Source organism: Prionailurus bengalensis, chromosome D3 (genome assembly GCF_016509475.1).
Source record: "Prionailurus bengalensis isolate Pbe53 chromosome D3, Fcat_Pben_1.1_paternal_pri, whole genome shotgun sequence".
Taxonomy (NCBI): Eukaryota; Metazoa; Chordata; class Mammalia; order Carnivora; family Felidae; genus Prionailurus; species Prionailurus bengalensis.
Genome location: NC_057356.1, coordinates 52,692,526 through 52,719,941, shown reverse-complemented (window position 1 = coordinate 52,719,941; position 27,416 = coordinate 52,692,526). Strand labels below are relative to the sequence as shown.

The following is a 27,416-nucleotide window of genomic DNA, read 5'->3' as shown; positions in this document are numbered from 1 at the left end:
AACAATTGTTAATTCTTTATAAGTACCATAAACTGGTACTATAGAAAAATGGTTGAAGTGTGTGTCAAGAGCCAATTAGCATCATTGGTTTGTAAATAAGGATATAGATAAGTAATATTAAATACTGCAGAAATGCTACTGGGTCACTCCAATGCCAAGTTATTTCTCTAAGCCTCTCTTCTAGAAAGTTACGATGGGCAACACATACATGGTAATATTAGTGCTGATAAAAGTAGCACTAAGAATAGAATAGAAGATAGAATAATAGAAGGTAGTTGTCCATTTTTATTCATTTTCATGTGGCAGGTGGTTCCTTGAGAATAACATGTTTAGAAACAAGTATGATGAAACAAATGCTAGAAGTAAATGTCCATTAAAAATATAATTCTTTCATTTTCTTTCAGATACAGCTGCCCGTCTTTCATATCAGAAAAATGCTGAATTTCAGGAATATAGTGTTCCTATTACTGTAAAAGATAGAGAAGGTCAATCTGCAACAAAAACCGTGAGAGTTAATCTGTGTGATTGTACTCATCCAAGTCAATGTCTGCCGACCCGAAGGAGCGCAGGAGTGATACTCGGAAAATGGGCGATCCTGGCCATACTGCTGGGCATAGCATTACTATTTTGTAAGTCCTTTTGCCTACTTAAAGTTAAAATATATCACAAAAAGGGGCCCTGGGTGGCTCAGTCGGTTGAGCGTCTGATTTCGGCTCCGGTCATGATCTTGCAGTCCCTGAGTTCTAGCCCTACATCAAGCTCTGTGCTGACAGCTCAGAGCCTGGAGCCTGCTTCCCATTCTGTGTTTCCCTCTCTCTCTGCCCCTCCCTCGCTGGTGCTCTGTCTCTCTGTTTCAAAAATAAACATTAAGGGGCGCCTGGGTGGCGCAGTCGGTTGGGCGTCCGACTTCAGCCAGGTCACGATCTCGCGGTCCGGGAGTTCGAGCCCCGCGTCAGGCTCTGGGCTGATGGCTCAGAGCCTGGAGCCTGTTTCCGATTCTGTGTCTCCCTCTCTCTCTGTCCCTCCCCCGTTCATGCTCTGTCTCTCTCTGTCCCAAAAAAATAAATAAAAACATTAAAAAAAATAAATAAATAAACATTAAAAAAGAAACTAAAAAAAATCTCTATCTCTATCTATCTATCTATCTATCTATCTCACAAATGTCTGAGTGCAGGAAAAGGTCTTTAAAAAGTAATCCTGTCCAACTGTCCAGCCGGGGTGAGTCCTCATTACAAATTGCTTTCATGTTATTATCAGATTTCTGATGGAATATTTTCAGGAAGAAGGAACAAGATCCTTTTTGTGATACAAAATTTCATATTTGGACAGGGCTGCTTAAAGTTCCTTAGATTTTTCCAAATCTGGCAACGTATAGTTTCCATTTCTTGGTCCTAGTACTACCCCTTTTAGGGCAAAATCAACACTCTAAGACTACTGCCGTATGAAAGTCCACTATAAGCCACTGTGATCTCTTGTCATCATTCAGCCACGGACTTAGGGCACTTACTCGGATCACAGCAATATCTCTTCTTGGGTGTATCTTGCCAGTTTTGGATTTTTTTAACCTCTTGCTTGTCAGTTGTGTCATTCCCAATGGTACCATATTTTATCCTCTTTTTTTTTTTTTATTTCCATCCACTCTTCCAGCCTAGATTAGCTGTTGTTCCTTTGTTCTGTGATAGGACTAGTGGTTAAGAGCAAGACCCAGGCACCAAACCATTGAGTTCGTAACCCAGCTCTATCATTTGCAAGCCATGAGACCGGAGGCGAGTTACTTAACTGTGCTTCAGTTTCCTCATCCGTGAAAGGGGGTATTTGTAGCCTCCTTTATGGGGCAGCACTGAGCATTAATTGGGTAACTCATGTGAAAAGCTTCCAACAGTACAATGCTCATTATTTTTCAACAACTCAACAAAATAAATATACATTGAGCACCTACTATATTCCAGAAATTGTCCAGGTGCTTGGGAGTCATCAGTGAACAAAACAGACAAAACCAAATGCAAACAGTGTGCCTTGTGACAGTAAACTAATAAATAAGTGAAATGCTGTGGAGGAAAAAATAGAGTGAAATAATTAGGAGCTGTAGTGCTGTGGAGCGTGTGTGTGTGTGTGTGTGTGTGTGTGTGTGTGTGGTGTTGTGGGGGGCGGTGATTAGGGCTAGTGACTCCGGTTTTCAGTGGATGGTTTGGCAGGCCTGACAAGGTTATCTTCAATGATTTTTGTGAAAGGTCAAAGAGTCAGCTAAGTACAGTACTTGGGAGGAAGAGTTTTTCAGTCAGAGGTCAGCACAAAGGTCCTGAGGTGAGAGGGTGGCTGGAGAAGTCAAGGCATGACAGGGACACTGGTGTGGCTGGAGTGGAGTGGATCAAGAGAGTGGGGTAGGACACGGAACCAGAAAGTTTAACAAGTGGCCACATAGAATAGGCAGAGATTGGTACCCTTTTTCTGTAAAGGTCTGGATAGCATATATTTTACATTTTGCAGGCCATGTGGTTTCGCGTATAACCAGGGAAATCTACCCTGCTAGTAGGAAAGCAGCCATAGAAAATATTTAAGTGATGGGCATGCCTGCGTTCCAAAAGAACTGTATTAATGGATGCTAAACTTTGACTTTCATATAACTTTCACATGTAATGAACTACTATTCTTTTGATTTTAAAAAAACATTTAAAAATGTAAAAACCATAGTTCATGGGCCATTCAAAAACATGTGGTCATCCAAAAAATTCATGGGAAGGGGTTTGGGGCTGCAGTTTGGCCATCCTTGGTGGAGGCGCCTGTGGAACATTGTAAGGAACTGTGATTATTAACCGTTATTATTATTATTACTGCTAATCTTATTGACACATATTTCAACCTCCCACAGGTATGACATAGAGTGAAAATTTTGAATAGACAAAATACGGAGTAGTTTTAATTAAGATACGTGGAGATAAGATATTCTAGAAAAAAAGTATGTTTGTCACGCTTTTCATACAGGCAAACCGTTTTTTGGGGAATGAGTAAATCTCTTAAAGTCTCTGTCTTAAATTAATGTCATTGAATTTTTTGAAAATTTACTATTTAATCCACGATTGTGAATACTTTAACATGCATGATAGATAGAATTCGAACCCTTAAAAGAACTATTATCAAAATATACATATAATTAATGGGGCTGCTGGATGGCCCAGTCGGTTATGTGTCTGACTCTGAGTTTAGGCTCAGGTCACAATATCACGGTTTCATAAGTTTGAGCCCTGCAATGGGGCCTGCTTGGGATTCTCTCTCTCTTCTCTGTCTCTCCCCTTTTCTCTACCCCTTCCCCACTTGTGCTGTGCTGTCTCTGTGTCTCTCAAAAGAAATAAACTTAAATATATATATATATATATATATATATATATATATATATATATAAACATACACATATAATTAATTCACATTTTTAAAATCCAAGCTAAATCATGGCCTATTAATTTAGAAAGGCCAAGGTAATTCATGGGACCGTGGTTAGTGGTTTTCCTCCTGTGCACTTGAGGTAATAAAAAATAAAAGGTATTTTATTCTATGTATGTTAAACTTTTTTTTTTTTTTTTAAATGCAGCTGTATTGCTAACTTTGGTATGTGGAGTTTTTGGTGCCAAAAAAAGAAAAGGTTTTCCTGAAGATTTAGCACAGCAAAACTTAATCATATCAAACACAGAAGCACCTGGAGATGATAAGGTGGTAAGTGTTTTAAATGAGTATCTCTGAATATCTCCCATAATTTCTTTTACTAATTCTCCTGAAGTTATTTTGAAATTTAGGGGTTAACTTATATTTTTAATTTGGTCAGATTTTGTAGGCATAAGTATTTTATCTGCTGATATTCAGATATTTATGTAGTGGCATTTATTAGAATTCTTAAAACATGTGTTGTTTTGGGGCGCCTGGGTGGCTCAGTCAGTTGTGTCTGACTTCGGTTCAGGTCATGATCCCATGGCTTGTGAGTTCAAGCCCCGCATCGGGCTCTGTGCTGACAGCTCGGAGCCTGGAGCCTGCTTTGGATTCTGTGTTTCTCTCTCATTCTGCCCCTCATTCATTCATGCTCTGTTTCTGTCTCTCTTAAGAATAAATAAAACATTGAAAAAAATTACAAAAAGACATGTGTTGTTTTAATTATCATTTTTCCACCCTCTAGTGCTATGATTTAAAACTTTTTGATGTGGATTTATTATAATAACAGTGTTTCAGTTGCTCTGTACCATGTACATTTCCAGATATCATTTGTTTCTCTCTTTGATCATATATAATGGGGGAAAAAACCTACTAAAAGTTCTGACGATAAATTAAGAAAATACCAAAGAGATATATATTTTTATATGGTGGAGGGTAGATTACTTGGAAGATTATTGCCACTTTCTTTCCTTATGTATTTCTTGGGACTGCTGACGTGCTTAGTACTAGGCTTCTTCTTTGGGGGAGGGGGGCGCATATATTTCAAGAGTTCTTACAAGGCATATTTTTCCCTCAAAAAGATTTCAATGTACTTGTGAGCAGTTGAATCTACTTCTATGGGAAAAATAAGTAGGAACATTTCAGTAAACATTAGCACCATGACAGAGCACTGTTAGTTCAAAGACACTTGTGATACATAAGTGCATTCGTGTTGTCTGGATCAACCTGAAGGGCCTGGTGAAAGAGGTACAGATCACTCTGTCACTGAAAGAGTAAGAAGGGGTTGAAAGTGGAGAGATTGTGGGAATAGTTAAAGAGGAGGAAAACAGCCTTAAGAATAAAACAGGAGGGGCACCCGGGTGCCTCAGTTGGTTGAGTCTTGATTTCAGCTCAGGTCATGATCTTGCAGTTAATGAGTTTGAGCCCCGCATTGGGCTCTGTGCAGCGCAAAGCCTGCTTGGGATTCTCTGTCTCCCCCACTTTCCACCCCTTCCCCACTCACTCTCTCTCTCTCTCTCAAAAGAAATAAATAAACATGAAATTAAAAAATAAAGAATGAAAAAGGGGATGACAAAGTTTAGGGATTATTCAACAAATAGTAAAGAAGTTGTTTTGAGATGGAAGAAATGGTGTTTTAAGAATAGAAGCTTGAAACTTAGGGTTTTGGGGGAGAGGATGTAAGAGGTGGGGCTATCATATGCCACACTAAGGATCTGGGGTTTATCTTCTTGGAAAGGAAGGGCCAGTGAAAGTTTCTCTGCATAGATTGGCATAATGGGAACAGCATGATGCTGAGTCAGTAGGGTGATCAGTGAGAACAGGAAGACACTAAGGATGGGGAAGTTCAAGGATTAGAATCTTGCTATAGTTTAAGCAGGAGATAACTCTAGTAGTCTAATGATAACTGGAAAATTAAAATAAGGATAGTCAGTATTTCAAATATGTAAATGATAACTTATTAACTTTAGAGTAACAAAATAAAAAGTGAAGCCAAAGTGACAGAGGCCATAGCCAGGGACAGTGACTTCATATCAAGCCTTTGATATGTCAAAGATACCTTTCTTACTGACTTTCTCTCTTTAACCTCCGCTCACCATCATGCAAAGTCATAGCCCTCCTGTGCTTGACATGCCTCCATGTGGAGCCCTGTAATTATTTTTCCATTCAGAAAATCCATTTAGTCCCTGATAGTCCTTGGCTCAAAGGAAGATCTTATTTTATATTTGAGAATGGAATGACTGACATGTTCTTCATACTTGTTCTTTACCATTTGATGCTGGAGCTGATGGTATTAATTGGCCATTTCACCATAACATACTCACACCTATTTACCTGTTCTCTATTAGGAGCACTTCTCAGAAGGAGTTGGGATTATTAATTTATACCAGGACATAATTTTAGGCATATTTTTGCAAAATGTAACAGGGGCGCCTGGGTGGCTCAGTCAGTTAAGCATCTGACTTCAGCTCAGGTCAGGATCTCACAGTTTGTGAGTTCGAGCCCCGTGTCGGGCTCTGTGCTGACCGCTTAGAGCCCAGAGCCTGCTTCAGATTCTGTGTCTCCCTCTCTCTCTCTCTGCCCCTCCCCACTCACGCTCTGTCTCCTTCAAAAATAAATAAAACATTAAAAAAAAATTTTTTTTAAATGTAACAAAACTTTGTAGTGAATGGGTAAGCTCATTTTAGTACAATGAGTAAAGATGATGACGTTACTTTTAGAGCTAAGTTTAAGTCAGAGGCAGTTCAGATGGGGTTAGGAGCTGGTTGAAAAGTCAGGACTGGAGAAGTTAAATCTGGAAATCATTGACGTGGAAAAGGAGCTGTTGATACCATGTGAGAATAAACTTTGGGCAGAGCACCTGGAGACGGTCAGGAAGGAACAGAGACTAGAATGTGAAACAAGGAACTGTGGACTCAGCTTTGGTTTTAGTTTATCTTCAAGTCTCCCGGTATTAGCTTGCGTGATCTCTGAACATGTATTTATAATGACAAAAATTATACCATCAAGGAGATTTGATAATCAGGATTTTTTTTTTTTTTTTAAATAGAATTTCAAGGTAGCAGCAACCTAAGCAAAAAATAAAGGGCAGCAGCGCCACCAAATGGCTACTTTTTAGTTCTCCTTTCTGGTATAATTTTCTAAGGCAATGAGATACTATGTATGACATTTATAGATACATTTCAGACTCTGAAATATCTGAAACTCCAAATCATCTGCACTTGAAAATCTTCCAGTTTAGTTAGAGACTCTGCATATTCAATAGAAGAAAAACAAATTGGCAAGAAGATGGCACAACGGAGCCTGATTTTAATGGAGGTCTTGTCTGAAAGTAACGGCTTATAATTAGAACTGACACCCTGAGGTTGCCACAGTAACTCGACTTCTCACCCATGGCCCAGACTTCCAACTGAGGTTCCAGAATTAAGTTACTGTTGAATCAAGTCTTTTTCATCTTCAAACATTCCCTCAACTCTGTCTGCTCTAGTTCCCTCCATGTCTCTTTTTCTTTGAAACTGAACTCTTTGAGAGATTTAATACTCGATTTCTCCATGACATTCGTTCCTGTTCATTCAGCACTTCGTGGAAATTCTTTTGACACAGATCACCAGTGGCCACTCTTTTACTTGAATCTGAGAGGTTATTACTTTACTGGGACCAGTTCTTAAGCAGCTTTGATGTTTTCTCCTTACCATAATCCTCTCTGCATGGCTTCAGAGTTTGTCTTTTGGATTCCTTCATTCTCTCAGTTGCTATTTCAGATCAGTTCTGTCTTCTAATTCCTTTACCAACCCCTTAAAACATTTGTTCTTGTGTTCTGTTATTAGCCTTCTTTTTGTTTAGTCTACCATTTTCCCTGGGTGTTATAATTTATCCCTGTGACTTCAACTACCACCTATATGGTGGTGACTTCTGGAATTATAGCGTCAGCTCAGCTCCCCTACCTGAGCTCCAGACCCCATATTCATATATGCATTGTGGACATCCACAGGTTTCTTAAACTTGCCATGCCCCAAAGTGAATTGTTCCCCCTCCTCTCACCCACAAGCACATCCTTCATCCCAACTTCAGGGAATTATGCCATCTGGAGTTGCACAAGCAGAGCACATAGGAATAATTCCTTCCATTTGCTGCTTCATCCATCTAACTGCCAGTAAACTTTGTATGGGGTCCAGCCACTGTGAGTCATCTTTGCTTCTACTTTGGCTTAGATCCTTATCATGGTTCACCTAGAATGGTTCAGGTGATATCTGTGATATCTCTCTGATATCTGTGACACTCAACTTATTGTCTCCTTATTTGTCTTTTACATTATTGACTAGAATGACTTTTTAAAAATATGTGCCTTGCCTGTCTATTAAAACCCTTCTTTGAGTCTCCGTAATCTTCATGATAGTCTATATTTTTTAGCATGGCATATGGCTCTTTATATTCTCTGGCCTTTTATAACCTCTCCACTTCCTCTCTTACCCTGAACCCTATGTGGCAGCCACTATCAACAGGCTGAAGCTGAAGACCCCCAAAGCACCCCGTTGCCTTTGCCTGTAGACCTTCCTGCAGGTGGTGGTTTTTTTCCTCCCATTTCTCAATCGGAGCCCCTACTCTCAGACTTCTCCACTTTCTCTCTCTGGATGTGGATTTTAATGTGTTCCTCAGTGTTTCTATAGCATTCTGCATTCACCTACGTATACATTCTTAAAGTAATCATCTGATTTTTCTGCCTCACTGGAATAAGAGCTTCTTAGAGCTGGTGAGGGATCATGCCCATCTTTGTATCCCTAGACCGGGCAGACAATTAGAAAATACAAATGTCTGTTAATGAACGGATGAATCAATAAAACGTTGAATAAACATTCTCTCTCCCTTGCCTTCTTATCACTTGGGATCCATTTCCTCCTGATACAAATGGTCTTATTTTATTTTATTTCAGTGTTCTGCCAATGGGTTTATGACCCAGACAGTCAATAACTCTGGCCAAGGCTTTTGCGGTACCGTGGGATCAGGAATGAAGAATGGAGGGCAGGAGACCATTGAAATGGTGAAAGGCGGACACCAGACCCTGGAATCGTGCCGGGGGACGGGGCATCATCACACCCTGGATTCCTGCAGGGGAGGACACGTGGAGACGGACAACTGCAGACACACCTACTCCGAGTGGCATAATTTCACCCAGCCCCGCCTTGGTGAAGTGAGTTTCCCTCAGCGTTTCCATTCTAAGGTTTAAATATCCAAGTGTAGAACAAGAGGAAATTGAAATTAGCACACAGTTGCAGAAGTTGCTTTTCCCTATGTATCTTTTCAATGTATCTTTTCTCTTTCATTCTCTGGTCCTTCCCAGCACTGCCCTCCTCCACGCCTCCCCACCCCCATGCCCTTTGATTTTGTTAACATTATTTAACATAAAAGAGATTTTATTCCATCTGTCATATTTCTTTTAATTTCTAAAATCTCATGCGATCTGGAAGTTTCTAATATCCAACCTAAAGCCACATGCCACTTCTAGATGTAGTTTACCTCACGAATTATTTTCATATAGAAGAATGTGAAAAAAAAATCTTACTCCCTACAATCACAAAACTCCCCCAATCCAATCTACATCTCTCTCTCTGAAAACAAAACATCTGCACACAATTCTAGGATGAACATTAAATAAGATGAGCTGTATAAACTATATTTAATGTAAAAAACACCATTCATATATAAAACATTTTTATTCAGGGGACAGCAAGGATGTAAAACAAAGGAGGGATTAAATCATGATTTTTGAGTCCTGGGACCACATCAAAATCCCCCTGGAGCTTTTAAAAGATATTAATGCCTGTGCTCCACCTTGAAGGATTTGGATTTAATTGGTTTGGCTTATTATTATTATTATTATTTTAAATTTGTATTTATTTTTGAGGGTGGGGGAGGGGCAGAGAGAGAGGGAGACACAGAATCTGAAGCAGGCTGCAGGCTCTGAGCTGTCAGCACAGAGTCCAATGTGGGACTGGAACCCATGAGATGGGAGATCATGACCTGAGCCCAAGTCACACACTTAACTGACTAAGCCACCCAAGCGGCCCTAGTACTATTATTTTTAAAACTCCTCAGGCAATTCACATGTGCCACCTGGGTAGAGAACCACTGGGTTGAATATTCTTCCTGGTACTAAGTTTTCTTTTTATCAGAGTGTGCCAGTACCATTGTAACACCAACAGTGGACCAGAAGCCTTTAATCCTTTAATGGATTGCAACTAGGCACCTTTCTGTGACGTGGCTATAGCTTATCGCATGCCCATAGCATATTTTTTCCCGTCAAATTCAAGTGTTAATCTCTTTTCTGTTTCTAGACAGCCAGTATTCATGTAAGATCAGGCAGGGGAAGGAGTGAAGCTTAAGAAGCACTCCTAGGGGTGTTCTTTAATGTGCACAGCACATAATGGGATACGAGGCTGAATCGGTCATGAAGAAAGACACTTGATAACATAAGCCAAGGAAATAAGCTCTGGGTTAGAGAGGCAGGGGGCACACAGGTGAGGAGGAGGAGCCAGGGGGGTTAGACAAGCTGGCCAGTAACAGACTGTGAGGGTGGATGTGGCTGAATGCATGGCCTCTCCAGTGCAAAGGGCTGGTTTTTGCAATCCGGGTTATGTTGAGTATTTTTAATTTCACTAAAATGTCTTGCACATCTCTCTATTTTGTCATGTTTTGGCTATCTCGGAAAACGTCATTCTGAAACCAATGTGATAATTCTTGCCTACTTTAAAACTGCACGTAATCGTGATTTTAGTTAATGTTTTTTGAATATTTACTATGTGCTGGGCGAAGGAAGAGTATTTTTCATGCGCTATTATTTCATCATTATCGTGAGATAGTCACTGTGTATATTCCCATTTTAGATGTAAAGAGAGTGAGAAGTGAGACTGAGAGATGTTTAGTGACCTGCTCAAAGTCACATACGTAGCTGGTACAGCCAGAGCTGGGACTCAAAACCCGGACTGTTCAGATACAACGTCAAATTCTAGGCCACCACGCATAGTGTCACCGTTTTGTGGACTAGCCTGAACTCCAGATAGAAAGTTTAGAGTTAAGCATTTAATGATAATTTAAATATACATAAATATAACATTTGTATATATATAAATTTTTTTGTTTGTATGGATTACTAGAAATGTAAGATATACTGACTTTATGGTATGGTTGTGATATCGACCAATCATGTGCATTTTTTGTATGTAGGACTCCATTAGAGGACACACTGGTTAAAAATTAGACATAAAAGGTAAATAAAATAATAAATTTTATGTTCATATGTTTAAGAATACTTAAAATAATACAACAATACAATCCTTTTTTTTTTTTTGTTTATTTTACAGAAATTGCATCTGTGTAATCAGAATGAAAACCATGTGCCATCTCAAGATTATGTCCTTACGTATAACTATGAAGGAAAGGGATCTCCAGCTGGTTCTGTAGGGTGCTGCAGCGAAAAACAGGAAGAAGATGGCCTTGACTTTTTAAATAATTTGGGAGCCAAATTTACTACATTAGCAGAAACATGCACAAAGAGATAATGTTAATGTGCTACAATGAGATGTGTTTTTGCCAGACATTCTGGAAGTTTCCAAAAGGGATATTTAAAGTTCAATTTCAATTGCTAATATATACATATATGTATATATGTACATACATATATGTATATATTTAGCTAGATATATATTAGAATTTCAATTTCTAATATATATAGATATGTGTTTTTAACATATATATTAGAAAAATAGATATGAAGTTTTCTAAATTTTTAATTGTACTATTTACCAATTTGTAGTTTTATAGCAATTTGTTGCTTATCTTTTCCAAGAAGTTTGAAATGTTAAAACGTATTTTGCCTTCTTTATTGCAAAATAAGTAGACAGCTAGCAAAATCATGCTGTAACATTGGATTTAAGGTCTATAAAGGATCTTCTATTCTTTATAGATAGCTTTCCAACAAATGTATTTAGTTAATATCAGTCCAATGATAACTATGCTGTACTTGATTGAATATAGAACAGCTACTGGGCTAGAAATTCTGTTCTTATTCCAGATTTAAGTTAATAGGATTATATCAAACATTATGGTAAACTGTACTGCAATTTTTAGCTCTTTAAAAATTTTGTACCACTGAGTTAGTAGCCCCAAAGACCACTAGAATTTCATTTTCCTTCTGGTTGGCAACTAGATCATGAAGGGCAGTTAGTTCTGTCTGCTTGGTTACCCTAATAAGGTCTTAAAAAATACATAGCCACCATGTTAAACTACAACAGGAAATTGTAGACTGAAAAATTGTGTTGTTTTTATGCTTTTGAGTGTGTGCTTTATGGGTTGGAGAAGGATTATTATGAGGAATATATCTAAGTTTCCTTATTCTCAAGAAAGAGAACTATGTTCACTATACAGAGTTATTGTCAGTATTTGAACAAAAAACATCAAAGATCTTCTGTTGAGATTGTAATCCTAAGTATTAACATCTTTTTCCCTGAGATTCAGGACTACTGAAGATATAGAGAGAATAGAGAGATAGATAGATACATAGATAGATAGGAGAGAGAGAGAGAGAGAGAGAGTGATATCCCCCACTTTTCAAAAGTTCATGTTACGCCACTTCACTTGCATGAAAACCTTGCATCACTACCTGTTTTTGCTAACCTAAAGGTACCTGAAGAAGAATTGTGCTTATATGCAAAAAGAGAGGATAGCATTTAGCGTTTACCTTGCTGTGAGCCTTATAGAGGCAGCGTGTACCCAGAGCAGAGAAGGGGGGCCCGCCAAGCTCCTTCCCCCGGGAACTTCACTCAGCATCTCAGTATCAAGCTGCCTCAGCTTTGAACTGTGTCTGTGAGCATCTCTGCTTTATCTCCATTTATTTTGTACATCACTTAGTAAGATGTGTCCTCAGGTATCAGAGAAGCCTAAGAGAGGTTAAATTTTGGGACTGGGAACACTAAAAAAATTTTCCATGTGGATGAATGGTAATTGCTTCTTTGCTTTATGCCATTTCGGTTTATGCAAGTTTTCATAGGAATGCTCTACTTTTGGATAAGGATAAACACACACACACACACATAAACACACACACACACACACACACACACACACACACACACATATTAGTTAATGCAACATTTAAAATAAAATGAAAACCAAAAGGGAAGATGATGATATAAAGCCGAATGTATCTGACAATAGGAATCTAAAGTTCTAAAAAGAGAGAGCCTCTTATACTTAATTCTTATATGCTGCATTAACTAAGCATATTAGGAAATTGTTCATGTACATTTGGGTAATTTCTTTAAAATTGTATACAGTTAGGGGCGCCTGGGTGGCTCAGTTGGTTAAGCGTCCAACTCTTGATTTCAGCTTGGGTCATGATCTCGTGGTTGGTGAGTTTGAGCCCTGCATCAGGCTCTGGGCTGATAGCGTGGAGCCTGCTTCACATTCTCCATCTGCCTCTCTCTCTGTCCCTTTCCCACGCTCACTCGCTCTCTCTCTCAAAAATAAACTTAAGAACAATTTTTTAAATTGTATACAGCTAATTAAACTTCTCTGGTTTCAGTGGGAAGGGAAGAGGGAACTAGGTGGAACAGTAGCCTTGCTTCACAGTTTCTTTCTGCATGCACAAATGTGGAGCCAGCTGGCAAATGGCTGTTCCAGCTCAGGCTCCCTGACTCCCACCAGCAAGGCTCCAGAGATGAAATGCTTTTCTTGGAGCTAATACTGAACGCTTTTAAAAACCTAATTCTGGTAAAAAGATTCTATCACCGTTTTCCTTCCCTTTTCTATTAATCAACGTTTGTAAAATTTAGAGCCGATAAACCCTGCTGTGTTGGTCAGATTTTAAAGGATAAAGGGAGCTGGGAGGGGGGCACAAATCTTACTGAAGGGACTGAGTGGGGCATGACCATCCTAAGATTCAAGACCTCAAACCCATCACCATCTGCTGTGTTCTAATTCAAGCCTGGGGATTGTAAAATGCCACTTCCCCACTCACTGCCCTGTTTTTTTGTTTTGTTTTGTTTGTTTTTGTTTAAAAATTTTTTCTTAAATATTTTATTTATTTTTGAGACAGAGAGAGACAGAGCATGAGCAGGGGAAGAGCAGAGAGAGAGGGAGACACACAATCTGAAGCAGGCTCCAGGCTGAGCTGTCAGCACAGAGCCTGACACGGGGCTCAAACCCACAAACCGTGAGATCACCACCTAAGCCGAAGTTGGACGCTTAACTGACTGAGCCACCAGGTGCCCCTCACTGCCCTGTTTTAAACTGATGTTGGTGTGATTCAAAAGAAATCCAGCTCTCCCATCCATCCCCTTCCTTTAATCTCTCTCCCAATGTGATCAATAACACTTAGGTGGTGAATACTCCAGGCTGTCAATCACCCTGTAGTATGAATTAATTTCTATGAGCTTGCTTTCTTACAAGGATGTTTTAAGTAATAGAAGAAATAGAAATTTTGAATACAGGAAAGAAAAAGACCCAGTGGTCATTTGGGAACACAGGGAACTTAGGGGGAGTGCAACGTGGGGTATTTGGACAGTCAGCAACATGAAAACCCAGGCCTTCGAGGGCAAGGAGAGAGACCAATAAAGAGACACCGAGTGGTAGTAGAGACAAAATTAGTTGCTACTTAAAGTTTTCTAGGCCAGGCTCCCCCTTTGCCTTCTTTTCTCAGGCCAGTGGTGGCTCCCATTTAAGTTTGGTGAAATATCACCAACCCTTTTTCCATGCCTCACCTTATTTGGAGTGTGGAATCAAGGGAAAAGCCGGCTGCATGTCAAGTCTTCAGGCATTTACAGAACGGGCCCAAACTGGCTGCGCAGAACAAATGGGGCATTCATGGGGAATACATTCTTCCTGATGTAGCCCTCTGGGCCCTGAGGTACAATGTCTTCAATTAAATGTGTGTCTTAATTTTTATTTGATTCTCAATTTTTATTTGTTGCCACTTTTCCCATTTTCTAATTTCCCCCCCAAATCTAGATTTTACAGACCTAGACTTTGAAAAGGGTACTTTTCTTTCTTCCTTATAAGGGTCTTCTTATGTCTAATGTAAACATTTTTAACATGAGGCATTCTTCTTTCCATATATATGTAAGGGGGAAATTATGCTAGTTTAGTGTAAAAATAACTTTCATTTTTTTCCAGTGAATGTTCTTGAATTTTTAATGTCAATGTACAGATTGTTTTTTCGTATTTTTATAAGGAAGCAGTTAACTGTCTAAAATGCAGTGAGGTTTGGTTTGTAGCATTTTTAACAGAATTTTTAAGTTTGCTATTAAAAGGAATTGCTTTGCTTTAAAGGAACATGGCAGGTTAAAATAAGCAAAAATTGAATGTATAAAGTGATAGTTGCAGATATAGAATGTAATGAAACTGTTAACTTGATAATCTTGTCTTTGCCGTATTTAGAGATAAGATGATTCCAAGGTGATCACGTTGTAAAATTGTGCTTAAGACTGGCATGAAAATAGATCCTCAAGACTGTCTTCATTGTGTTCATTGTATTCATTACTGGGATAATGTTTTAGGGAACGGGTCATTATCAAATTGTCCATATATTTACGTATTAAGCTATTTGGGGGGAGAGCACTATTTGGGGCATAGCTTTACAGATGATATCTATCTGTATCTCTCTAGCTGATTTTTCTTGGGTAAAGAAGTATTGGAAGGTGGTTGTAATTGTAGGGTGTTCCAGAAATAAGATGCTGACATAGCTGGAGCTGTGTAGTCAAGGGGAAGCATCATGAGTTCAAAAAAAAAAAAAAAAAAAAAAAAAGCAAGCAATATTCCGATCTTTGTTCTGTCACTTACAGAGTATATGACCTTCAAGCTTTGCTCACAACCAGATTATGGTGCTGTGTACCTCACAGCAAATCTTTTCCCTAGTCGTGTATGTGTCTGCTTTCCCACAAAGGTAAGACTGACCATTTCAAAAATGGTTGTATCAAAAGCTTTAATTGTAGTGTAAACTCGAGCCATGATTTCAATTTCAGGAACTTTTATTGCGATTATTATTTTTGTGTCTAAGTATTTGTCTTTAAGAATGCTCATTGAATTTTTTGTTTCTTTTCTTTTCTTTTCTTTTTTTTTTTTTAAGTTTATTTGTTTATCTTGAGAGAGACAGAGACAGAATGAGCGGGGAAGAGGCAGAGAGAGAGGGAGACAGAGAATCCCAAGCAGACTCCATGCTGCCAGCACAGAGCCCAACATGGCACTCGAACCCACGAAACCATGAGTCAAAACCAAAAGTCAGTTGCTTAATGCACTGAGCCACCCAGGTGCCCCGAATTTTTGTTTCTGATATCCAAACATTTGGTAAATGCCAAGCATCCAGCAGAATTGATATGGCCAGAGTGGTTGAGAATGGATGCCTCTAGAGTCAGACTTTTTGCAGTCTCAGTCTTAGTCTGAGTTTTCTCACCTTTTTAAAAAAATTTTTTTATGTTTATATCTTTCTGAGACAGAGAGAGACAGAGCATTAGTGGGGGAGGGGCAGAGAGAGAGGGAAATACAGAATCAGAAGCAGGCTCCAGGCCCTGAGCTGTCAGTACAGAGCCCAACAAACCATGAGATCATGACCTGAGCCGAAGTCGGTCGCTCAACCAACTGAGCCACCCAGGCGCCCCGAGTTTTCTCATCTTTAAAAGCAAGATAACAATACCAACCTCAAGGGGTTGATGGAACGATTGAATGAGTTACTATATTCATAGCATGTAGAACTGAGAAGGGAAGTGGGCAAAAGTGAGAAGGAAATCTGGCAAGGGCAGATAGATAAAAAAAGGGGGTCAACCAGATGTCCGAGACCAGATGCTCCCCTTGAATGGTTTTGATTTTGGTAATCTTGCTTACCTCCTGCACTCCTGCATCTACCAACTGCCGGAGTAGCACCACTGATAAGTGCCCCCTCCCCTTTTTCATTTTTTCCCCTTGAGCCCCTACAATCCCAGCCATAAAAAGAGGCTGATGCCAAGGTTCGGGGCTCAGCCTTTGGAGATGACTCTGCTGGGTCAGCACCGGTGCAGAAGAAACAGTCTTTTCTGATTCCCCGAGTGCGTGTCACTCGTCTCCTCCTGGGCACCGAGTATTTGTGGTAACAGAGCACTGCCTGTACATAGTGAAAGATGTGCAAGTGTTAGCTATACAGGCAATGAATTCATGTTGTTGAATTTACTAAAATATTTAATCTCTTTTTAAGGAAAAGTTTATGCTTCTATGTATAAAAAAAGATCTGAATTGATTCTTTCCAGACAATGGAATTACGGTTGATTTGTATTTTGTGTTCATCTTTTACAACGAACATTGATAATATTTTATTTATTTATTTAAAAGAGTTAATCCCAGCTCTAGACAGCTTCGTTATGACTCTTGCATTAATCAGGATTAGGGTTGGCTTGTGGACAGAAAACATGGTGGCAGCGACTTAAGCAAACACTATCCAGATTAAGTTTGTAGGTTTAGCTGTTCTTTTTTTTTTTTTTTAAGTTTATTTATTTTGGGAGAGAGTGCATGAGCAGGGGAGGGGTACAGGGAGAAAGGGAGGGAGAGAATCCCAAGCAGGCTTCACACTGTCAGTGCAGAGCCTGATGCGGGGCTTGAACTCACCAACCAGGAGATCATGACCTGAGGGGAAACCAAGAGTGGGACGCTTAACCACTGAGCCACACAGGTGCCCTGCAGGTCTAGCTGTTCTGTTTGCTTATTTTGATTTCATTTAATTTGAGCCTCAGAACTTTTGTTTTCCCCGTATTGGTTTTTTTTTCTTTTAATTATGGCAAAATTCACATAACATAAAATTCACCTACTTAAGGCATTTTAATGATTTTGTTTTAAAGTCATGCCCCTACTTGAACCATTCTGAAGTGTAGAGTTTAGTGTCATTCGTTCAGAATCTGGTGCAGCCATCGACACTAACGAGTTCCAGAACATGTTCATCCTTCAGTTCCCAGAAAGGAAACCCTTTAAGCTGCCAGTCCCGTTTCCCCATTCTCTCAGCTCCTGGAAGCCACTAATCACCAAGCCCAGTGGTGGTTGCTCTGGGCTGGTGGAGGTGGGGAGGAAATGGGGAGTTGCTGTTTAATGGGGATAGAGTTTCAGTCATGCAAGATGAAAATGCAACCTCGTGCTTATAGTTAACAATGCTATACTGTGCAGGTAAACCTTTGAAGGTAGGTCTCAGCTTGAGTGTTTTTCACCACGTTGGAAAACAACAATGACCACCATAAAAGAAACATACTTCCTTTCAGGATAAACTGGTTTTGCAGTGTTCTTTGGGCGAGGTCGTTTCCATGAATCCTCAAGGTAGGAGAGGCTGGGTGTTCTGCCTTTGCCTCCAGCTCTCAAGGTGTCAAGGCTCCTTTTCAGTGATCTGTGAGAGCAGAGGACACACCCTTCAGTCACACCTACCTACCTCAGCTGTGCTCCAGTACCTACCGGAAAGATACCTGGGGCTGCTCAAACCTGTGGGCAGTGCCTGAAAGCACTGTTGTTACTCTACGGGGACCTTAAGAACAGAAGGGTCTTTGGAAGCCAATTGAAAAATGCAAACATGGGCAGAAATACCGGCAATCTATCTGTCTTGTAATTGTTCTTTGTCTCCTGAGTACATTGCAACCATAGCGGGAGGTAAATATGCACCGCGGATATTATAAGCCAGCAGTTTACGTCCGGGGAAAGCTAATAGGTCCAATATGATGCCAGAATAAACTTGAGTATTTGTTACTAACTTCCCACATGATTTGTATTGATTTCGCTTTCTTTTCAAAGTACATTAAGCTAAAGATACGCTGTGTGAGATTAGTGTATTTACATTTATTTCATTAAAAGATTTACATTCTAACCTTAATAGATTCACTTCCTGTATAGAAGTAAATCTGAGTCTATGGAGTTAAACCGCATTGCTGGTTACAGAGTTCTGCTGAGGCTGGCCTTCTGGCTTCATACACCATGCAAGTTTCTCTGACATGATGCGGCAGGTTCCAAGCTAAAGGGCAATTTCACAGAAAGTCCCAATTTCAATTTCTAATTGAAATTTCTGTGGTTTCTTCCCCCTTAATATGGATCATCACAGACAAGTTAAAGCAAATACGTAATAATATAAGGTTACTTGGGGAAAGGCAGGAAAATGGCTTAAGTATATTAGACATAGGGAGAGAAAAAGTAGAGAGGAAAAAAATGATGTGAATTTTACTGGAATCAAGCTGGGTGGGTTAGTCAACATTTCTGTTCTGTGATTCTAACTTGGTGAAGCTGGATGTATCTGATCGACAAGGAGAATGTGTCCCAGAGTGAAACAGGAATACCTTTTCCAGTCCAATTCTCAACACACTGTGTTCTTTACAAGGGACCCTCCCTCCCTCCCACCCTCGTGCTTCAGAAAGATCATACATCATTTTGAAGGAATTCTGTTATATATGTGTTTCCTTGGGCTACAGATAATATCCATGATCACAAATTCAGATGTACAAAATGTCAGTATTTTGTCATAATTTGTCTTTGTCTTGACACCCCCACCCAACAACCCCTATCAGGGTTCGCCCTCACTCTCGTGTATTCGCAAGTCGTGTCTGAGTTTCAGAGAGTTGATGCTACTTGCAGCAATTGGGAATCAGAGTGAAGGATTTCTGGTCCTGAGATCTTAAGAACCAGAATATCCCCCCACTTTTTTCACTATATTTACTAACTCTCAAAAAACTTGTATGCTCTTATAACCCATATTTCTGACTGGATTTGCTAAGTAATCTAAGAATCTGAATCCATTCAAATTATTGAATCAAAGTATTAGCTCAGCCAGCCAATTAGTCTAATTTCCTATCTTCAATCTACACACCAACACACATACCAGATATGTAACAATAGAATAAGATTATTATCTTGACAGATGAGGCTAAGACAACATAAGAACAATGCTCAAGGGGCACCTAGGTGGCTTAGTTCGTTAAGCATCCGACTTCAGCTCAGATCATGATTTCATGGTTCATGAGTTCAAGCCGCACCCATGTCAAGCTCTGTGCTGACAGCTCGGAACCTGGAGCCTGCTTCGAATTCTGTGTCTCCCTCTCTCTCTGCCCCTCCCTGACTCACGTTCTGTCTCTCTCTCTCAAAAAATAAATAAACATTAAAAAAAATTAAAGAAAAACAATACTGTAAGGAGAAGAACAACAAAACAAACCAACACACACACACACACACACACGTATACACAAACAAAATAGAACTTTTAAATTTGAATGCAATTTCTGTTGTTCTTTTAAATGGTACAAAAATTGCTGGGCCCAGCTTGGGAAAAAACTTACCATGTAACTTGGATAAGCTTGCTAATCTCTCTGTGCTTCAGTTTATTGTCTAAAGCAAGGCTCTTCATTCATTCATTCAGTCAGTCAGTCAATCATTCAATCAGTCAGTCATTGGCAATTATTTCTTGGTCACCTACCATATGCTAACTAAGTCTAGATGCTAAAGGTACAGCAGTGAATAAAATAGCCAAAGTCCATGTTCTCACAACTGCATCCCAAGAAGATAATAAACAAATATACAAATATGTGCTTAATGTCATGCTGTAATAAATGGTACAAAGAAAAATTAAACAATAAGGAGCAGAGAATAATGGGAGATTTTTATTTTATTAAGAGTTATAGAAAGTCCTTGTGTAGGTGACACTTGAGCAAAAACCTGAAGGGAGAGATTAAGCAAGTCATGTTGTTATAAGGGCAGGGGGTGGGAGAGAACATTCTGAGGAAAGGAAACCACTAACACAAAGGCCCTGAAGTAGGATTCTGCTTGGCATATTCCACAAAGCTAGTGCAGTGGAACTTGAGGGGAAGAGTTGGAAGAGGTGGGATGAGGAGGGCAGTGAGAAACCCAATCATCCAGGGTTCTGTGATTATAATAGTGGTTTGGGATCTTTGAATAGGCGAGAGCCTATTGGGGGCTTGAGTTATAACAATCCTACACCGTATGTAAAATGAGTTAGCATGTACACAAGATTTTCTTCTTTCTCTTCCTCTTCTTCACCACCTTCTTTTCTAAATATTCTTTTCCTCCTCAGTTTCTTTCTTCCCTTCTTTTCCTTCTCTTCCTGCTTGACCTCCTCCTCCTCCTTGGCCTCCCCCCCCCCGCCTTTCCTTTTTGTCTTAGATGCTGCCTGCCAGAATTAGAACTGGGTTTGCATCCTAACTTTGCCACTTGCCAGATCCTCACATTTGCACATATGGTGGAGGCACCCATGTGAATGACTTGGGAATATCACAGGGAATGCATAAATAGGCATAAACCAGCTGGTCTTTTTGAGAACCTAAGTTGCTAATGTCAGCATTTGGCCTCTTGTTCCTCTTCTAACAATGAGAATCTGACTTGTCTTCTCACATGTCTTTATAGCTATGAGCCTGATCTGATTTCAGATCTGATGTTTGCCTTCTGGCTGGTTTATATGACCCTTGACGCTTTGTCTCCACCCCAAGTCAATCCATTCTGGCTACAATGCTTGAAAAATATCCCTTTTAGGCAGAGCCTGCTTGTCCTCTCTAATCTTTCATCATGACTTGGGCCTTCTATATTCCACTGTCTAGGTTTCTATTCATCTCTGCACCAGCAGCCCTATAATTTTATGTGCTGGTAGGAAGGGTAAAAGACATAAATATTCATGTTCCCAGGAGCCTACCAAATAAATATACTGAACCATCTCCTTGATGAGTAAGCAGATTTTAAACTGCAAAGATCTCAAGGAGATAAAATTTGGCAATATAGCTACATTTATTATAGATTAAAAATCATCTCCATTGTGTTTACTGACTTTCACCATAAAAAGAGATGACACTTGTCAAATTATTTTGCTAGAGAGCTAATTTTCTCTTTGGGTTTATTTATGTGTCCAAATAATATCTTTTGGATATTTTAGGAAGACATCAATATGACTAGTGTATGATACAATGATTATTAATGCATTTTATCTATTCCTAATTATGTCAGCTGTACCCAAACTCACAGTTAATTCAGTTTTCTTTTTTTTTTCTTTTCCCTTCTCTATTTAAAACCAAACGCTTTATTTCACACACCATAAAAGCTCAGTGCAACTCATGTGTGGTGGATAGATATTTATAAGTGCTTTCTTCCTGCTGCTGCTGCTTATACCAAACATGAATCAAATAAATGTACTTGAGATGGTTTCTATGAGAAAATTAATTTATTTTTCATACCTTGCCACCATTAGGTGAAAATCCCAGTTTTGGGCTACGGGCTATTTTTCAAAACTTATATTTTAAAATTAATGAGGTTAAGAATTCAGGATAGAGACCAAATATATAAGTGTCTTTTTTCCACTTCTCTTTAATTTCCTACCTAAAATAATACTTGCTAAACCTGCAGCTATCCACGCTTATACCTCTGTTGGCAGGGTGACTTTTTTTTTCTTCCCCAAATCAGGGCAGTTTCAAAAAAATGGGAATTTTTTTCCAGGCAGAGTTGTAGATTTTAGTAATTTCACTATGACTCTTGAGACAGAAATAATGGGAAATGGTACCCAGTGTATTCGTTTATTCTTAATTCAAGGCAGTTTTAACAGACAGATCTCTTTCCATTCTTTAAGAGCACCATTGCACGGCAAGTTGGCATAATTTCTGGACTCTGAAATTTCTCAGAAGAATTTTACAAAGTACTTTTTTGGAAGTGACATAGACTCATAAATCTCTTGTCAGAGATTTCACTCTGAATAAAGTAAGAGTCCACTGGTGACTTTTAATCAGACGAGAGATGTGATTACAATACCAGTCCCCACCTCATTGGATCGCTCTGATTACCTTGGCCAGGACAGTACTTAGAATATTGCCTGGCCCGGAGTGAGCATTCAGCAAATGTGAGCATTTGTTTGGTTGCTCAGTTTTACTAGATCTAGAATCAGAACTGGGTTTGAAGTCCCAGCTTCATCACTTCCTAGAATCCTTCACCTATGATATTGTGGAGGCTCTCACAGTGACTTGAATGACCGTAATATCACGACCCAATGAAAAATACACTGAGGGTCATATACTAGTGGATTACATTTAGAACCTTCACCCTCAGCAATTATTTGGCATCTTATCCCTAGTGATCCAAGAACCTAAACAGACAAAAAAACCTATTGGATGCTTAATCACCTGAATGTCTTGGCACAAGGGTTAAGATGCTATGTGTTAAGTAACAATGTTATACCTTACAGTGATCCTTGATCAAATTGTTTCTGTTAACCTAAAACATCCCTGCCCCTTTCAATGCGATTCATACTTCTTCTCTCTGGGAAGAGTAAATCCCATTAACATGAAATAAAATGTAATTTATTAAGTTAGCTTATTGAGGAGTTTCCTGGGAAAGAGAGGGCACAATCACATCCCCACCTGAAGATCCCCTCCCTCTCTTCAGCTTCTTACAATTAGGGTGCATCCATGCTATGCCTTCTATAATCCTGCATGGTTTGCAAATATCTATAAACTAACCTGAGTCCTTGATGGTAACTAGTCGCCCCACATCCCATACAATATTTGAAAACAAGTTCTAAAGCTTTTGCACGTTAGCATGAGCTCTTTCAAAGAATGTGTTTTTATTGATACTTTCTGAGATTTTTCTCCACTCACTTTTCAACTCACTGCTTCTTTATTCCTCAGAAGGTTTCTGATTTCAGCTGATTTTCCTTGTCCTTGCATGCATTTTGTTGCCTGAGAATTACTTTTGGACATTCATTTTCTATTGTTGTGCAACAAATGAGCATGCATTAAGTGGCTTCAAACAGCACACATTTGTTCTCTCCACCCCATGGGGCAAGAGCTTGAGCACCGCTTAGTTACGCCCTGTGCGCAGGGTCTCATGAGGTTGTAACCAAGATGTTTGCTGGGCTATGGGCTCATCTGGAGGCTTGCTATGGAAGAATCGCTTCCAAGCTCTTTTAGGTTTTTGGCAGAACTCATTTCCTTGCAGCTGTAGAATTGAAGGTCCCCCACTTTGGGGCTGACTATTGTCCTTATCGGTTGCAGGTCCTTCAGGACAAGCAAGTGTTCAAAGCCACTCTATATCCTTGTCCTGTGGATTTCCTCAACACATCTTCTTGCTTGTCTCTCCCTCCAGTCTGCTAAGCCACCTATTTACATAATGTAACCTAATCATGGCAGTGACATCCATGATCTTTGCCATATTCTATTGACCAGATACAAACGACAAGTCTAATCTGCATGCAGAGGGGAGGATGACACAAAGGCATGGACACCAGCAAACCATAGGGGGTCACTTCTGGGTCTGTTACCACACCCTGTCTCCTGGTCTCACTGAAAATGGAACTTCAGGGTTTTATGTCTATTCTGCTCTCTCTCTCTCTCTTTTTTTTTTTTTAAGCTTATTCACTAATTTTGAGAGAGACAGAGACACTGTGAATCGGGGAAAGACAGAGAGAGAGGAGAGAGAAAGAATCCCAAGCAGGCTCTGCACTGTCAGCGGGGCTCAAACTGAGGAAACTGTGAGATCATGACCTGAGCTGAAACCAAGGGTCCAGATGCTCAACCAATTGAGCCCCTATTCTGCTTTGCTTTTAATGTTTCTTACTGCTGTCTTATGAATTCCCAAAGGAAAGGTAGAAAAACACTGACTTCGAGCTCTTTGTTAATTCTGAAAGCCCACTGATAGAAATTTTAATGATTTATTGAGGGCTCCCATTTCCTTAGGCCATATTATAGTTTTGGATATGTAATGTCTTGTATCTGTGTCGTAAACTCATCGCATTTTCTGTGGTAGCTGTTCCATCTAGATGCAATTAAGATTATAATGTGCATCTGTAACGTTTAGGATGATTGGGAAGAGGAAAGGAAGAAAGAAAACTAGTATCACTGAGTACATGTTGGATGTAGAATTTAATTCTGACATGATACTGTACTTACCTAGGGTGTATTACCATTTTAACAATATTATGCCTTCTGATCCACAAAGATGAATTTTTCATTTATTATGATATTTCTTTCAACAATATTTTTCAGTTTTCACAGTACAAGTTTTACATTTCTTTTGTTCAATTTATTCCTGGTATTTTTTTTTTTATGTTATTGTGAATGGAATTGTGTTCTTAAAGTCATTTCTGGATTTGTTGCAACAATAGAATTGTTTTGTGTATATTGATTTTGTGTTTTCTGTTTGTGTCGCTTTGTTTTAGGTTCATCTCTCATATACTTACATATTCTCAAAGTGGAGAATTTTGTTTTGCCTCTTTTTTTCCAGTCTAGAGCTGTTTTTCTTTTGATAAGTGTATTAAGGCTTGTTACGCTTGTGTATATTGAAGGAATATTTAGTGGTAATAACATTGGCATGTTACCTCTTCTCTCTTCCCTTACATTTTTTTTTTTTTAATTTATTTTTGGGACAGAGAGAGACAGAGCATGAACGGGGGAGGGGCAGAGAGAGAGGGAGACACAGAATCGGAAACTGGCTCCAGGCTCCGAGCCATCAGCCCAGAGCCTGACGCGGGGCTCGAACTCCCGGACCGCGAGATCATGACCTGGCTGAAGTCGGACGCTTAACCGCTTAACCGACTGCGCCACCCAGGCGCCCCAGCCCTTACATTTTTTTTGTACCACAAAGTTTCAGTCAATAGTATTATCTTCCACCGTGCTTACTTTTGTACTTTAAAATGTGCTGAGATTTCTGTTATTTGAGTCGTCCTGTTCACACAATGTATTTTAAGTGTCAGCTAATGCAGGTAAAGTAATGAGTATACATATTCTAACTCCTTCTTTCTTTCTCTTTTTCACTTACAATTTTTAGCAGATTTATGGTTTTTACATTGTCAGGTCAGGTCATTTCTTTCTTACATACTGCTCTGTTACTTTAATTCTCATATCTGCTTCCTCTTAGCTCTTAGTTAATACGTTTGCATATTTAATACATATACATTATAAATGTCAAATGCTTGTTGACGGTCCTTTAGCCATAGTTTTTAGCAAGCAACTCTTGGATGATGGAAGTTTGAAACCTATTAGTTTCTAGGTTTGAAATCCAGTACTTTCCTGGCTATTGCTTATTATTGTATACTGAAATAAAATGTCTTACTATTTTTACTTTCATTGATACTTAGGTTGTTGCAGCTCAACCATTAGGCCTGAGACAAATAGAACAACTGAAGGCATCATTACTGTTTTTTAAAAAATCTTTTATTTTAAGGGCATCAAGTCAGAGAATATTTGAGGGCTCACAGAGAAGGTAAGTGGAAGGTAGTGATCTCAACATTTTGGCATCACTTTTTCCCATGAGCTACTTACCAATTTGCAAATAATTCATATTTAAGACTGTCTTAAATTCTTTGTTTTAGCGAAGCTTGATGTCTGGGCTTCCTCAGGGACAGTTTCTGCTGAGTTATTTTGCTTCCCTGAATAATCAATAGTTTCCCGTTTCTTTGTCTGCCTCGTGATTTTTTTTGTTGTTGAATATTGGGCATTTGATTTTTATAATGTGGCAACTCTGGAAATCAGGTATTTCTCTTCTCCAGGGTTTGCTGGATTTTTAAAAAAGTTATAGCTGTATTTGTTTTGAGACTTTTCCAAACTATGTGACATGTATTCCTTGTCATGTGTGCTCATTGAAGTCTCTGTTCCTTTAGCTCATGTTCAGAAAATGCTTTGATAGAGTTTTTCTCGAATGCCAGGAGCTGAAACTGATAAAAATACACGATCAATCACTCAATAGAAAGAAACAAGGAAGGAAAGAAAGAAGAAAAAGAAAGAGAAAAGAGAAACAATGATGATTCCCAGTCTTTGTGGAGTAGTTTTTTGCCGTGTGTGTTAAGTGGGAATCCTTCGTTGATTTAGCTAGGCTTGCTCCAAGCCTAGGATCAGACCAAAGTTAAGGTTTATGATTTTCTCAGGACTTTTTTGAGCATGCATCTTGCCCAGGCACGCACATGTGACTTTCTAAAATCCTCTGTAGAAGCAGTTGGTTTTGAATGTCCTGATATCACAGTCTCACCCCTAGATTTTCCCCCAGGCCTTAGATGGTCTATTGTATGTCTCCACCCATAATCTTTTACTCCATGTGTTGTGGGTTGTAGCTTTTATGAGGCGTGTTTACCACTGTTTCATGCCTGCATTCCAAGTTATGGGAGACAGAAACTAACAAGTCAGGCCCACAGATATCCTGCAGCTTTATTAGAACAGACAGGCGCAGTCAGGTCCAAGGATTAGGGCAACTTGGTACTGGGTTGTTGCCGCTCAAGACCGGGGAAGAGGTGGGGTGAGGGCAAAGAAAAACACAAACTTCCATGCCATTTTGGAGTCAGCTTTCTTTTGACTGGGCATTTGCTAGGTAGCAATGCTTTGTTTCTAGAGCTTTTACAAAATTGGTTTACTTAGCTTCTGGTTGTTTTGTTAAAGTTTTATGTGGGAAGAGAGTTAGGACCTTCCTAGGCTGCCATTTTGCCGATGTTGGATTCTGTAAGAATTTTTAGCTACCCAAAGATTTCCAATTTTTTTTCATGTTTCTCCCTACCTTCTGGCATTTTATATGTGGAAAGATGAGCTAGGGAATAAAAACAAAATCAAAAGATGCATTGTTTACCATGCAACAGATTAGCTTTATTTCTCATTGTGCCACAAGTAAATACTAAGTTCTAATGATTCAGGTTCAATGATAGCGTTTGACCATAGAAATTATTTATAAAATGTTTTCTGATTTGTGTAATATTTATGGAAAACATCTTATGATCCTGCCTTTGATTTTCTTGTAGAGTCTGTAAATATCTTTATATTTCAAATGTTTCAATATGCACTTCAAATATCACTTATGTTTTATTTCAAGTCATAAAATTATTTGCTTTCAATTTAAAAGAAGGAATTGCGATTTCTCTTTTATTTTTTAATTTTTTAAAATGTTTATTTATTTTTGAGAGAAAAAGAGACAGAGTGTGAGCAGGGGAGGGGCAGAGAGGGAAGGAGACACAGAATCAGAAGCAGGCTCCAGGCTCTGAGCTGTCAGCAGAGAGC

General features: G+C 39.2%; 1 protein-coding gene across 2 annotated transcripts in view; it reads left to right on the top strand.

Annotated features, from left to right (window-relative positions):
* Positions 1 to 14,924, top strand: part of DSC3 (desmocollin 3) — a 50,421-nt gene extending 35,497 nt beyond the window's left edge. Inside the window, exons 13-17 of one of the 2 annotated variants that reach the window (XM_043558523.1) lie at positions 405 to 629; positions 3,587 to 3,708; positions 8,348 to 8,605; positions 10,639 to 10,681; positions 10,776 to 10,892. In XM_043558523.1, the coding sequence (XP_043414458.1) occupies positions 405 to 629; positions 3,587 to 3,708; positions 8,348 to 8,605; positions 10,639 to 10,665 (632 nt within the window). In that variant the 3' untranslated portion in view covers positions 10,666 to 10,681; positions 10,776 to 10,892. Of the gene's footprint in view, positions 1 to 404; positions 630 to 3,586; positions 3,709 to 8,347; positions 8,606 to 10,638; positions 10,682 to 10,775 lie in introns of both variants that reach the window. The other variant, XM_043558522.1, reaches the window with a different exon arrangement.
* The last annotated feature ends 12,492 nt before the right edge of the window (positions 14,925 to 27,416 follow it).